Below are 13,268 nucleotides of genomic sequence, written 5' to 3' on the forward strand. Positions count from 1 at the left end.
CCTTCTTCATGATGCGCCTCTTCCTTCCCCTACTCCCCTTCCCCCTCCTCCTCCCCAATCGTCACCACCCGCCTCCGCGGCTCCACCCGGAACATGGCCTGATAGACCCTCATCTTCTGCCCCTCCCGCACCCCCCTCAGCGCCCGATACGTCCCCTGCAGCTCCACCAGCTGCTGCTCCACCCCGTACCCACTACTCTGCGCCCTGCGGATCAGGGGCGAAATCAGATTCTTGCGCGCCTTATCCAGCTGATCTTTCACGGAGTTGATCACCTGCACGTGCGCCTTGAGCTCGCTCTTGTTCTCCAGCGTCGACGCCCGCACCGTCTTCAGCAGCTTGAGGTTCTTCTCGTACTTCTTGATTTGCATCTTGTTCTTGATGCTCTGCCGCCACATGCGCGCCAGGAACTCGTCCTTGCGCGACGACAGGCTGTCCTCCTCCTTGGCCACGCTGCGGTGCAGGTTCTGGAATTGCCGGTCCACCGTCTCGAAGAGCGCGTAGAGCGAATCCGCCCGGCTGAGCTCGTTGGTGATGTTTTCTTCCAGCGTCGAGAGCAGGTAGTCAAAGGTGCGCTGCAGTGTCGCCCGGTTGCGCTGCTGCGTCGTCTGCCCCACCATGTCCGTCACGAGCCTGCCTACGGCCGTCGTTTGGCCGTTGCCATCTTCCAGCAGCCCAGTTTTGGAGAGGGCGCCGTGCAGGTTGCCGATGAAGTTGTCGATGAGCGAGGGGGAGGGGCCTTGGAGGGTTTCGAGTTCGCGCTTGGTCCATTCCATGGCGAGGAGGATGCTGAGGAAAACGTTAGCGAAGAATCCAGTGAAACGAGGACTGTCTTACGAGTCCATGTCGGCGTCCACGTTGGTGAAGAAACTGCGCAGCTGGTCGGATAGCAGCGACAAGCTGTCTCCTAGATCGGTCAGCTGCTCGATGATGATGGTAGACGCAGACATGTTCGTCGCCCTGACGCTCTCCCCCAAGTCTTGTACCGCGATGCTCGCATCGGCCAGCTCGCGCGAGCGCGGTATCACGTTCTCGGAGGCGAACATGAGCGGCTCGAACTGCCTCGCCATGTTGGCCACGTTGGCTATGTCGGGTATCAGACTGTCTGTCCACTGGAGCGTGAGGACGTAGGCGAGGATGATGGTGCCGATGGTGCATAGTATGCTCAGTCGCGATTGCGTAAACAGGTTGAGAGCTCGCGCGCCCGCAGAGACCAGGTCCTCGAGTGGCCCGGTGCGGAACAGCGTCTCTGCGCGGACCGAGAAGTTGACATCTAGATGTGTTAGCGCATGTAGAACCCAATGATAACCCTCAAAGGGCGCATACATCCAGGGCGCGCGTGGTCCTCGCTGTGCGCTCCCGCATCTTCATGATGCGACAACATCATCTCCTCACCCTCGTCACCCTCATCGGGCCCAACACCCGCCTGCTCCTTCTCCTCCCACGGTGGGCTCTGCATCCTCTCGGCGATGGTGTCTCTCGTCTCTTGCTCCCCAATGACGGGGTCGGGGCTTGTCCTAGGTGTCATCTTTAGCGGAGATTCGGGCAAAGGTATGCGCGAGGGCGTAATCTCGCGGTCGACGGGTCTGGGGTTGAAGCGCGACGACGCGATGCCCGCCGGCTTTGAAGGGCTGTGGCTCGAGCGCAACGTCGCGCTTTCACTCAGGAGGGATTTGCGGTACCAGTCATTTGTGGTCGAAGAGCGCTGCCAGGCGGGCGGCGCCCAGGGCCCGTCGCTCTCTGGTTCAGAGGATTCGGAAGCGTCTTGGGCGCTCCAGCGCGACGAGGATTGCATGGCGGATCGGTTGCCAAAGGTCGAATGGGTGCCGCGCTCGGCGTGTTCGAAGGCTTCCAGCGAGGCGCTGAGCGAGGGGACGTCGCTTTCGTAGAGGCTGCTGCGGTCCATGGGTCTCCGCATACCAAGTTGGCGCGAGGGTGTTGGTGGGTGCGTCGATTCGGCTTGGGAGGCGGAGGGGATCGTGTCGGGTGTGGGAGAGAGGTTGAAGTGGAGGGAATTGAGGTTCAACCAGTCCAAGGGTGGATTAGGAGTGGTACCGCAGGGGAGGGAGGGGAGGGTCGCAGAAAGGGTCGGCAGGTGGGAGGTAGCTTGTGATGTGGTGGTGGGCCAGCCCTGCGAGACATTGACATTGGTGCCTGACTGGCAGCCGCGAGTGACTGAGCGCGAATCCGGCAATGGTGGTAGTAGGAGGAGAAGTGAAGGTCGGCCCACGGCGCGCGCAAGTCGACAGCGACGAAGAAGCTCGTCGGAAGCGCCATGGGACGACTCGGTGGCGACCAGCAAACACGTCGGACCAGAGAGAGGGCGAGGGCGCGGGCGCGCGGGGGTGAAACGCGGAGGCTGGGAGATGGCAAACGTGCACGTCGCGTGGTTGGCTATCGATAAAGGAATGGCTGGCATCCCTGTCACTTAAATAGTACAGCTCAGCACTTGCACCAGGTACGTATACAGAGCATTAATGATGTATTATTAATATCTCAGTGGACAGATGCTAATGATGATATCAAGATGTTTTGGATTCAAGAAGAGCATATTTCACCATCGCAGGTTATTCCCCATCAGCCCAAGCGAGTGTATACTATCTATCCCAATTCCGTCTCCTTGACATGGTGCTATATCAGTCGCTACTGGCTCTTCATCCAGCTCGAAACCCACTGCCACAGACTCCTTCGGCTCTATCAATGCTAGATCGAGGCGACATGCGTAATCCTCAGAGGTAGAACATGGTGTTCTTGAGCGCCTCATTCACTCCGCCCGACCAGTGGGCCTTAGGGTTAAACTCCACAGAGGCATCCCCTCCCTTTAGAATATTATGCAAGTAGCATCGGCCCCGCTCGCAGATCAAATCCGCATAGTACGCCGGCGGGCACAGACTGACGGCTCGCGTGGCGCGCGCAAACGTGTGGCAGAAATTATTCGTCTGGGGGAGCAGTGAGCGAGACAAACCTTTCATCCCATAGGCAGGAAACGTGCCAAACTTACCATTTTCTGGAGCTCATCTGCACCGAATTTGATTTCATCCTTGATGATGACATAGTGCGCGGGTTTCGACGTGCCCTGCAAGCCCTGATGTGCAACGAGGAAGAAGTCAAACATCTTCTCGCCTGTAACACCACTGTCGACAACGGTCCCGGGCTGCACATTGCCCGTCTTCTTGTCCGAATCCTCCATCTTCGTTGGATAGAACCGAGTGTGGTGACGTTTCCCAACGACGATGATGGCCACCCTGGGGTGATTCTTCTCAGCTCCGTAGAGTTCCTTGAACGCTGCGACGAAGGCAGGATACTCCTGCTCGAGCACAAGATTGTATTGCCCTTCGGATACACCGTCGCGGTAAATGACGACCTTTTTCGGGAGGCGGCCCTGGTTGCGCTGCCGCCAGAGCTCGATACGCTCCTTGATCATCTCTTGGAGGCCCAGTACCATCTCCTCTCTGCCTTTCTGCGTTCGGACACTGCCGGGATACTGCGAGAATGTGGCGTCGGTGCTGGCAACGACTCCTGCAATGCTCGGCGACTTCTCATGACTCCCTGGTGAGGGATGCGTGACATCGATACCGAACACGATGGTCGATGCGTCCAGCGGCTTGAACTGCTCCAGCTTGAGCGAGTGGTTGACTCCTCCCAGTTTCGTGTTGATCTTCAAAGCTAGATTGGCAAGATATTGTATTTGGCCTTTTGCTGCCTTCTGTCCAATACTGCACAGGGTGGGAATTCCTTTCTCAACATCGAATGTGTACTTGATCAGATCATAAACAAAGGCTTCGGTGTTGGGAAGCAGAATCCACAGGAAATTAGGATCTCGCTTGTATGTCGCTTTCAGAGCGGCCAGGATCTTGCTTTGGATGGCTTCGGCATTGCGAGAGATAACCTCCGCTGGAGCGATGTTAACATACGCAGGCTCTGGAACCGGTCCTGGTGCCATCCCATAGGTGTCCAGGCAGGCCCTGAACTGTTGCAGGAGAGCCTTCGCCGCAGCAGGCCCACCTCTGATGGTCTCGTAATTTCCAGAATCGATGATTAGACATTGCCATGATGGCAATGACACGGCACGCATAAAGGGTTTTTGCCCAAGCTGGCGAGTATCCAGGTTCCAGGCTCCATTGCTCGGGTCCAGGGTTTTCGTCCGATAGTGCAAAGTTGGGGGGGAGAGAATGCGAGCTTTAACGGTGATCAGCTTCGGATCCACCTGGAGACCAAACTTTTTCAAGTGGGTGTCGACACCCATTAGCTTCGGAACGGCGAGGCCATCTTTGGCAATGGATTCTGCGTTTTCGATCGGCCGACGTGCAGCGAATGTGATCAATTTTGCAGTTTGGTCCCCAAACAGCATTCGCCTCGCCGGTTGGCCTGGGAGGACAGTGCAGAGCTCCGCAGGAATCCACTTTGGTTTCTTGTCATCGGTCCCGTAGTTGATCAGCGGGGCCCGAGGATCTTGCAACTGAATGTTATAAGTTTTTCTGAAATGCTCACGGACGGAGATTTCTTTGCCGTCATCAGCGGTGAACTTCACTGTTTCGGCATTGGCTCCAAAGGGGGAAAGATTGGTAATCACGTGCTGTCTGCGCCTCGTCCCTCCAGCCTTTGCCTTGCCTGCTGCCCCCTTTGCGGGGAGATAATTCGTCTCCACTCGAAGCTTTTTGACGAAGTTGTTCACCTTTTTCCAAACAGTGCCATTCGACGGGGGCCAACCGATCTCTCTCAGCATACCCATCAAAGGGCCGCCCTTGTAGAACGCTGATGTCGCCACATTGACGTTCAAAATGAGGCGGTTTGGACCGGTACGCACGCTGCAGAAGTATCCCCTATAAGCGTCGAACCCACCACCCAAGTTTTGGAGCACGGACTTGGGGTGACTGCCAAAGGGAAAGAGTTTGTTTTGATTGGCGACGGAGATGGTTGGGTCGCTCGATGCCCCAAATGTCATGATGATGTTGGCTGCAGAGATTATCTCGGCCTTCAACGGATACGTTACCGATGGCTGTGAAAGATCTTTTTGCAATTCAGACAGGGAGACTGTGCGTTGCTCCTCGACAAGCAGAGTGAAGGTACTCCTCCTCCGCAGGGCAGTGCGCTGCGGTGACTCTCCAGGCGAAGCTTGCGGCAGAGGCTCGCCGCCAGCAGGATACCATTCAACCTTGAATGCCTGCTGCTGGCCTTTGAGCGCCAGTTTCTTGGGTGTTATAATCCGCTGAGCCCAATCCGTAGCACAGTCTTGTCCAGCGAAGGGCTCGCGCTGAAGAAGCAGTTGGATGAGGCGCTTCTTTTTCGCCTTTGGCAGCTGATTGTCCTCCTGAATTGCCACGCTATAGTCATAATAGGCGACGTCGGGGTCGGTGAGCTTGATGTGGAAGTAATTCGCCCACATGACGGTATGCCTGCCACTGGTGCCATAACCCGGCCGGGAAGGCAGTCGATCATCGAGCGATGTCTTCGCGAGTGCCGTTGTAATGCTCGAAACCGTTTCATCTTCGACCTTGGTAACCTGAGGATCCGGCTGGGGATAGTTTCCATCCCTGTGAAGTAAGCAGTTGTTCGATTCTGGCCCAGGCGATCCAGCAACATACCCGAAAAACTTAGATGGATCAACGGCGTGGCCACCTCTTCCACCGCGGAAGCCGCCCCTACCTCTGTCGCTGAAGTCTCCCCGGCCACCTCCTCTTCCGCCTCTGTCAAACCCCCCACCTCTTCCGCCTCTATCAAACCCTCCACCTCGTCCACCCCTATCACCACCTCCTCTTCCTCCCCTGTCGAACCCGCCACGCCCTCTTCCACGGCCGCGATTATCAGCCATTACTCCTTATAAGGGGTCAGACAGTGTCTTCAACGAATCCTCTCGATACAGAGTGACTTGTGCGGAAGTGCACACTGAATAGCGAGACCGGCCAACGATAACGAGGGCAAGGCTGCCCCTGAGAGGGTGGGATGAAAGAGTCAAGGAGAAAATGAAGGAACTAGAAGCCTACCTGGAGGTGACTTGTGATAAGCGACTGTAGGCAAGGCAATCCGAACAGATCAAACCTTCCCGTCTCCGGTTGGTGTTGGAATATTGATGATCTATGGCACCGAATAAGTATGTCATGCACGAACCCGAACAGACAGCTAGCAAAGCACTAGCAGACAAAGCAAGATGCGAGAGAGAGCAGGACAAGCGATTGTCAATTGCAATGACGAAAAACCACAAGAATGACAAGGAACAGAAAACGAAAGGTGGAGGAAGACGGGAGAAATAGCAGATGCCTCAGGCAAGGCACGTCGTCTCAGCAACGCGGGGGGCGCGCCGTGGAGTGGATCGCGGCAACGGGTGATCACGTGAGTACAGGGATAGCGCGTTCCAGGTTCCGGCTTGAGACTAGTCGGTGGGGCCAGCAACCTTGGAACGCGGGGGAGAAGAAAGTAAAGACGGATAACTCAACTGTATCTACCGTCTGTTCAGGTCCAGGACGGAAAGAAAAAGAGGGATGTGGTCAATTGGTCTGAGGAGAGCGTGAAGGTGAAATGAGCTTCCTGAGGTGATTGCCCCACGACTTTGTATTTTCCGTCTTGTCTCAGCTGCAGCTCCGATACGGTGAGGACATGTTGGATTGCCAGAAGGAACAAACAGGATGGGGACTTGTCAATGCTGTCTTCATTCCTTTTTATCGTCATCCTTTTGCCACTGAGTCATACGTCGCCTAGAGCCTGTGATGTGCCGGCCAGATTTTGGGCCTTTGTGTGCGACACCGCTCCTTTGTGAATGCCAATCAGATCTGCTGCTGACCAAATCCCATCCCCTCCGGAGCCTTGTCTGGTTTGTTCCATCAGCGAGACATATTGGTATGGTCCAAGGCCGTGCTTGGTCGCACTTCAGCTACCCAGTAGTGAACTGGGCGGCAATACAATGTACAGCAATTGAATCTGAGACCGAGGGTAAGGTTTCCGGTGAGAAACTGGAACCGCTCTAGCAACCGCGCATCGTGTGTGGCGCGGAGGGTCAGAACATATGCATGTGTCGTTGTCTGGTTTCCAGATGTTGCTGGCTTGAGCCTGCTTGCTCAATAGCACTGGCCCTTGTCCGAGAGATGTTCTGACCGCTGACCGGAGGAGTTTGTTTAATTGGCCTTCTCTGTCCGAGACTGTTCCGATTGCAAAGAGTTTGAACATGACGCCCGTTTGCCCCCAGATCCAACAAGCAATTCATGGTTTCCGGAGTCCTCAAAGAAGAGCAGGCATATCAAAATGCCAAAGCGAAGCATCCGAAGTAGACCAAGGTCCCACACACAGCGCCCATGCGGACTAGAAGGACCAACTTGCGCGTCGTCAAAGAGGTGGCCTTTGACGGTCACCGATTCGAAATCTCCATCTCTCGCAAGAGGCGCAACAACGCACTGGGCGACGCCTCTGTGACCTCGGACAGCGATTCAGATGAGTACCAGCCGGACAGCTCTGAAACGGACTCAGAAGATGAACTGGAAGACGAGCATCGCCTAAAACGCGTCAAACTTGCGAGACAGACATCAAGGCCTTCAGAAAGTGACAATGACTCCGAAACGGTCGATCAATTATCGAAGGGTCTGCCTCTCAGACAAACTCGTGCAGCTTCGATGAACCCGCAGAGGTCGGCTGGATTGAACAGGACCCGTCAGAAACCCAACTCGCAAACGAAAAGGAAGCGGTCCCCCAGCTGTGGTTGCGCGGAGCACTCGTCAAGCCCGGAGAGAAATGGCGCGCAACAGAGAAGGCGGCTAGGGAAGAAATCAGCGAAGAGAGCAAGAATATCGACGTCAATTGCACATGCAGAGGAGCCATCGCCTGTAATCAAGCAAGAGCGAGCAGAGGAGGATGCACTCTCTCAGGCTCGGGCGCGGAGTATGGAGCTGCTTGCCAATCTTCAGGAGGTGAAGCAGTGGTTGGAAAATGCGAACATAAGGAAAGGTGTGTAGAAACTGCTGTCTTGTAAACTTCGATTCTGATAAGGGATTAATGCTAAGTTAGATGTTCCAGTGCACATTCGAGATGGTCCTCATCCGACGCGGGCGTGAAGGGGTAGCGGGGTGATACTGGTGCTTTTGAGGCGAAAAATTCCGCAAACGATCGATGGCCTGTTGAGTTGGAGTTCTATTGCTTGGATGTACAAGTGTATAAGGAGAATATCAAGGTATTGCGGAACTCCTGTTGTGTCGTGTTTTGGGTTTCGACGGGAATAGAGACGTATACTGTGCTTGTGTAGCCTGTCTGCGGCAATCGCTAGTACAGATAGTTCTTTCCCAACTGGGTTTAGCGTGTTCAATTGTGAAGCATCGACAGCTGCACCCTATCATCACTTTCTGCTCTCACGAGTCCTTCCACATCCCACCATGCCTCCACGATTAAGCGTCGTCTCATTTGCGAGATCGCTTCCCTTGCGGCCCAGGGCGCAGTCGCAATGGATAGCGCAACCCTTCGTGCGCGCTGCGCCGACACCGATCCGCCCATTTTCCACCTCCAAAGATTCGACGGACGCGCTGCCACACATAAGTGAAGAGGCTGCGAGGACGGCGAAAATCAAGGGAGAGCAGGAACCCGATCTGGAACAGGGTACACCCGTGGAGGAGGTCAGTCGTCTACCACGGCAGCATGGGGAAGTCGGCAAACTCACCGGTGTGTAGGTGGTCAAGCACGACAAGGCACTGCAGGACAAGCTCCCGAAAGTCATGCAAGACGCGCTCAAGGCGAAGTCGTCGAATTCGACGCCACCAGGGTCACGATCCTACTCCACTACGACAGTGTCTAGGACGGGGGGCGACTTGGGCATTGTGGATTTCTCCCCGCCGCCCACGGCCACAGATGTCCCCGGCACGAAGTTTGGGCTGCCGTCACTGCCACTTCCCCAAGGATCGCACGTAAAGCATCGCTATGACCCTGTCGTGGACCAGGTGACGAACCTGCTCATGCGACATGGCGAAAAGAGCGTTGCTCAGCGGGTATGGATGCTCCGACCTTCTACAAGGGAATGACAAAGGCTCACAGAGTTAACAGAACATGGCTCTGATCCTCCAACACCTCCGAACCTCTCCCATACCAACCATCAATCCCAGCCGTCCCCTTCTCCCCGGAGCTCCTCCGCCATCCCACCTGCCTCTCAATCCCGTCCTCTACCTCACTCTGGCGATTGACTCGGTCGCGCCCCTCCTCCGGATCCGAAACATGAAGGGAGCAGCGGGTGGTGGCATGGCGTTGCCGATTCCAGTTCCGCTTGGGAAGAGGCAGCGGCGGCGTACAGCAGTGCAATGGATCCTCACGGCGGCGTCGAGGAGAAGGAACAAGGGAAGCGGAAAGGGGCTCTTCGCGCACAAGGTTGCCGAGGAGCTGATCAGCGTGGTCGAGGGCAGGAGCGCAGTGTGGGAGAGGAGGAACGCAATTCACAAGCAGGCCGTGGCTGCTCGAGCCAACGTCGTCATACCCAGGAAGCGGTAGAGAGGAGCATATTTGGTGGGAAAAGGAATGGCACTTGTACATTACTGTGTATATGGCATTTTGGACATGAGATTTGGCATACTTCGTGTTTTGGGCACCAGTATGCGAATCGACTATTGGCGGTGCTGGAGCAGTGGTTTATTTAGACAGTGCGGCTCTACTATCCAAGTAGACTGTCATGTGACAGGGGCAAGCGCTCCAGCTTGTGGTCCCTGAGGCTGAACATTGAAGATCACATCACGTCACCATTTTGAGACACCACACAGAACTTGACTTGCCCCAAAGAACGCTGAGTGAAACATGGCCTTGCCGTTGTAACTCGATCCGTCCCATTGCCCCCGAGTGTCATGCCGCCTAAAGAGAGAAACACTCACGTGTGGCTCCGTGTGGCTGTTGGCCCAACTCACTCGCCAAGCGCGCCGAGAATTAGTTTGCCCTCCACCTTGACCTGGGACCACCCGCTGCATCACCAGAGCACCATTCCCCCCCACCATCGCTGGCCTGACTTAAATAGCCTACCTACCCTTGAGACCCGCTCCGCCTCTTTCTTTGCTCCATTAAAACAGAATATCTTTCCCATGTCGTCCATTCTCTCCTTCCTCGACCTCGGGAACCCTCTGTTCTTCGACAGCGGCTAACCCAGGCACGTCTGTCCGCTCCACCTGCCAGGCCCTCTCCAACAGACAGAGTGCCCCCAAGCTCTCCCATACCACACCACCAACCCCCCCACTCCTTTCACTACTGCTTTTGCTCTTCACCAATTCCATCACTATCAATTGCCTTCTTCTTCTGCGCTATCCCGAGCCCGCGATCCGCGTTTTCCACCACTGCTATCAAAGGAACCGCTCCATTCGCACATACAAACTCACCTCTTCTGGGGGACCCGCGCGACCCCACTCCCTCCGCAACCACGTACACACGGGACACAAGCAGTACTCACGCCTTTGCCCCAAGGGCAGCCATACATACTCGTTGCTTCCTGCCATCGCCCAGCTATCCACCACCCATCTCCAGCCATGTCTCTCGAATCCGCCCTCGATGAGGAGCGCAGGGAGGTGATGCGGCTGCTGGAAGGCAGGACCGCTGCACCAGCCCAACGAGCTACGAGTCCACACGCAAGCGGCCGCGCCCAGAGCCCTGCTGTTGCTGTTAGTCCCATCCGCAGCATGCTCGACGTCGGCGACAACCCTTCCTCGCCTCGTCAACCCGTGAGCTATGGCAGCATGCTTTCGCCCACCTCGCCCCATCGCCCCTCCAGCCGTGACCCTACGCGCTCATCAGCGCCCCCAACGGGTCGCAGTCTGAACCCCGAAGCACAATACCAGTTCCAGATGATGCCTACCATCGAGGCGCATTCCATGCCCAAGAGGGTCACGCAGGGGGGGAAGAAGAAGGACAAGAAGGACCCGCGCGCCATGTCCTCGGTATATGGCAAGTCGTCCGATATTCTCGGTACCACGAGGGATCGTGACCGCCACAGCACCTTTGGAGGGCTCTTGGGCAAACCTAAGCAAGCATCGCCCGGGCCGAGTAGGTCTCAGTCCCCCGCAGGCCAGATGCTGAACACCAATTCCCTGAATCTGATGTCCAACCCCACCCAATACGTCACCGACTCTGGACAGGTGGTTGATTTGAATAGTGCCTATCGGAGGCTCTCGGACGGTGCAATGCTGCGCTCGGGAGGGACGTTATCTACACTTCCTATCCGGAAAGGATCCGATCCTGCCAAGGGCGTGGAAGAGGCCCCTGGCGGAGGTGTTCGTTTGACCACGGACGAGTATCCCGGCGACGACCGGGCCGTCGAATCGAGCGAGGATGATGACGACGACGACGACTCTAGTGGATCCTCGGATGGCGAGGGCTGGGGAGGAAGGAAGCGTAGAGGTAGGAGACGCACGCGGCAGGATGATGTTGAGGGGAAGCACGGGGCTGAGAAGAAGACACCGAAGAGCTTGTTGGCAGCTGCAGAGGCTGAGCGTGAGTTATGTCGTCTGAATGGAGGCGGGACGGATACTAATGCACTTCACAGGCCAGGACGTCTCGTCCAGCTACAAAGTGCGATCACTGCTGGAACCCGAATTGACAGTGACAGGTCCAGGCGGTGAGAAGGTGAGCGCAAAGAAGAAAGGCCGGATCCAACCCCACACCAGTTACGATAGCGGGTCCGGCCTGTCCACACCCTTCAGCTCCGACACCGAGGCCGATCTATCGGAGATGAAGGCCGCCCAGCAACTCGCCATGAACATCTCTCCCATCCAGTCCATCCCCGAGGCGCACCGGTGCGTCCGCCAGATCCTGCGAGGCAACTACGCAAAATTCCAGGAGGATGCGGAGAAGGGCCTGCGGAGGCAGAGGGTGTACCTCGTGGCGACGGATTTGAGCGAGGAGGCGGCGTATGCGCTTGAGTGGACGATCGGAACCGTGCTGAGGGATGGCGACACGCTGCTCGCAGTGTATGCCGTCGACGAGGAGACGGTTGGTGCCGGCGACGACAAGACAACCCCCGCTGGCGCGGCGGCGGCCGGGACACCCACGGCGCAGCAGGAGTCGGACTCGCTGATCAAGACGCTGTCGAATTCGCAGCAGATGTCGAGATCGGGCGGGCTCGCGCCGCCGGGCCCGGATTTCAACACGGTGAGGGCGTCCGAGTCGAACCCGGAGACGATGGGCAAGGCGGAGAAGGAGCGGTACACGGCGTGTGTCGAGGTGAGCGATCGGTGTGTGAAGCTGCTGAGGCGGACGAGGTTGCAGGTCCGCGTCGTGGTCGAGGTGTTTCATTGCAAGAGTCCCAAGCATATGATTACCGAGGTGGTGAGTATCTCCTCTCTCATCCCTTCACACTCGCCGCTTCTTCTTTTGGCGAGCGAGCAAAATTGCTGACTTCGACGATGCTAGATCGACTTCCTCGAGCCCACGCTCGTCATCCTCGGCTCCCGCGGCCGCAGCGCCCTCAAGGGCGTCCTCCTGGGGAGCTTCTCCAACTACCTCGTCACCAAGAGCTCCGTGCCCGTCATGGTCGCCCGCAAGCGCCTGCGCAAGCACAGCAAGTACAAGCGCAAGAACCTAAGGTTGAGCAATGTCCTTACGAATCCGACGATGGGGAGGAGCCTGGCGAATGCGAAGATTGATTAGAAGTTTACTTCTGCTTCTTTTGCTGGATGAGTGAGGTCTTGGCGGGAGGCGGTTGGCGGGAGTACTGATATCCATATATCCATATCCGTAGCTTTGAAGTGTTTTTTTTCTTCCCCATAAGCATCAATATGCTCCTCCTCTTCGGGCCCCAATCCCGCTCCAAGTCATCATCTTCTTGAGTAAAGAATACAAGCAAGGAGTTCAAAGACCAGTCTCTCCTGAGCGGCTCATTATAGCCAAAGTTTATTGAAATGCAGGCGAGTCGCAGACACACCGAAATTCATATAGCTTCTCCAATCACTACATCTTATCCTCTTGACATGCTCCCACTCCCACATACATACATGTCCATCAACCCAGCGACACTGGGCTCGCCATCTCTCAGCCACCACACACGACAACCATCACCCAATCTGCCTCCATGATATTTGACTTGTCCGAAATCCGCTCTCCGTACACGGACACTAAATCGATAATGTCCCACGTCACAGATCATCCACCACCTCAATAATATCTCCAAACTCCTCCAGCAGCCACGGCTCCAACCCTTGGAGCCTGGGATCCGGGCTGTTCCCCCGCTTAGCGATACCATCATCCTCCGGCTTCATGTCGCTCTGTGGCTCAACCGCATCCTCGTTCCCGCGCGGCTGCGTCGTGGTCACTTGTGCGCCCTCGACTTTCGCCTC

At 56.4% G+C, this 13,268-nt stretch overlaps 5 protein-coding genes across 5 annotated transcripts; 3 read left to right on the top strand and 2 right to left on the bottom strand.

Moving 5' to 3' along the window:
* Nucleotides 1-29: 29 nt before the first annotated feature.
* EI97DRAFT_376669 (uncharacterized protein) lies at nucleotides 30-1,903 on the bottom strand (the record flags this gene model as incomplete). Its single annotated transcript, XM_033795567.1, has 3 exons — nucleotides 30-786; nucleotides 835-1,270; nucleotides 1,324-1,903. The coding sequence occupies 3 exons, from the start codon at nucleotides 1,901-1,903 to the stop codon at nucleotides 30-32; spliced, it is 1,773 nt and encodes a 590-aa protein (XP_033654462.1).
* A 589-nt stretch (nucleotides 1,904-2,492) lies between these two features.
* EI97DRAFT_397935 (Piwi-domain-containing protein) lies at nucleotides 2,493-6,088 on the bottom strand. The gene is made up of 3 exons (XM_033796376.1): nucleotides 5,583-6,088; nucleotides 2,999-5,531; nucleotides 2,493-2,936 (listed from the first exon to the last, which is right to left on the bottom strand). Exons 1-3 carry the CDS (start codon nucleotides 5,807-5,809, stop codon nucleotides 2,727-2,729), a joined length of 2,970 nt encoding a protein of 989 aa, XP_033654463.1. The 5' UTR covers nucleotides 5,810-6,088; the 3' UTR covers nucleotides 2,493-2,726.
* Nucleotides 6,089-7,121: 1,033 nt separating this feature from the next.
* On the top strand, nucleotides 7,122-8,321 carry EI97DRAFT_325565 (uncharacterized protein). The gene has a single exon (XM_033794727.1). The coding sequence runs from the start codon at nucleotides 7,284-7,286 to the stop codon at nucleotides 7,935-7,937; it is 654 nt and encodes a 217-aa protein (XP_033654464.1). The 5' UTR covers nucleotides 7,122-7,283; the 3' UTR covers nucleotides 7,938-8,321.
* A 9-nt stretch (nucleotides 8,322-8,330) lies between these two features.
* EI97DRAFT_433141 (30S ribosomal protein-like protein S7) lies at nucleotides 8,331-9,694 on the top strand. The gene is made up of 3 exons (XM_033798329.1): nucleotides 8,331-8,588; nucleotides 8,643-8,957; nucleotides 9,013-9,694. The coding sequence occupies exons 1-3, from the start codon at nucleotides 8,352-8,354 to the stop codon at nucleotides 9,448-9,450; spliced, it is 990 nt and encodes a 329-aa protein (XP_033654465.1). The 5' UTR covers nucleotides 8,331-8,351; the 3' UTR covers nucleotides 9,451-9,694.
* A 583-nt stretch (nucleotides 9,695-10,277) lies between these two features.
* EI97DRAFT_325568 (uncharacterized protein) lies at nucleotides 10,278-12,825 on the top strand. Its single transcript, XM_033794728.1, has 3 exons — nucleotides 10,278-11,427; nucleotides 11,480-12,261; nucleotides 12,346-12,825. The coding sequence occupies exons 1-3, from the start codon at nucleotides 10,467-10,469 to the stop codon at nucleotides 12,580-12,582; spliced, it is 1,980 nt and encodes a 659-aa protein (XP_033654466.1). The 5' UTR covers nucleotides 10,278-10,466; the 3' UTR covers nucleotides 12,583-12,825.
* Nucleotides 12,826-13,268: the final 443 nt, after the last annotated feature.

The sequence above is a fragment of the Westerdykella ornata genome (genome assembly GCF_010094085.1).
Source record: "Westerdykella ornata strain CBS 379.55 unplaced genomic scaffold EI97scaffold_9, whole genome shotgun sequence".
Lineage (NCBI taxonomy): Eukaryota > Fungi > Ascomycota > Dothideomycetes > Pleosporales > Sporormiaceae > Westerdykella > Westerdykella ornata.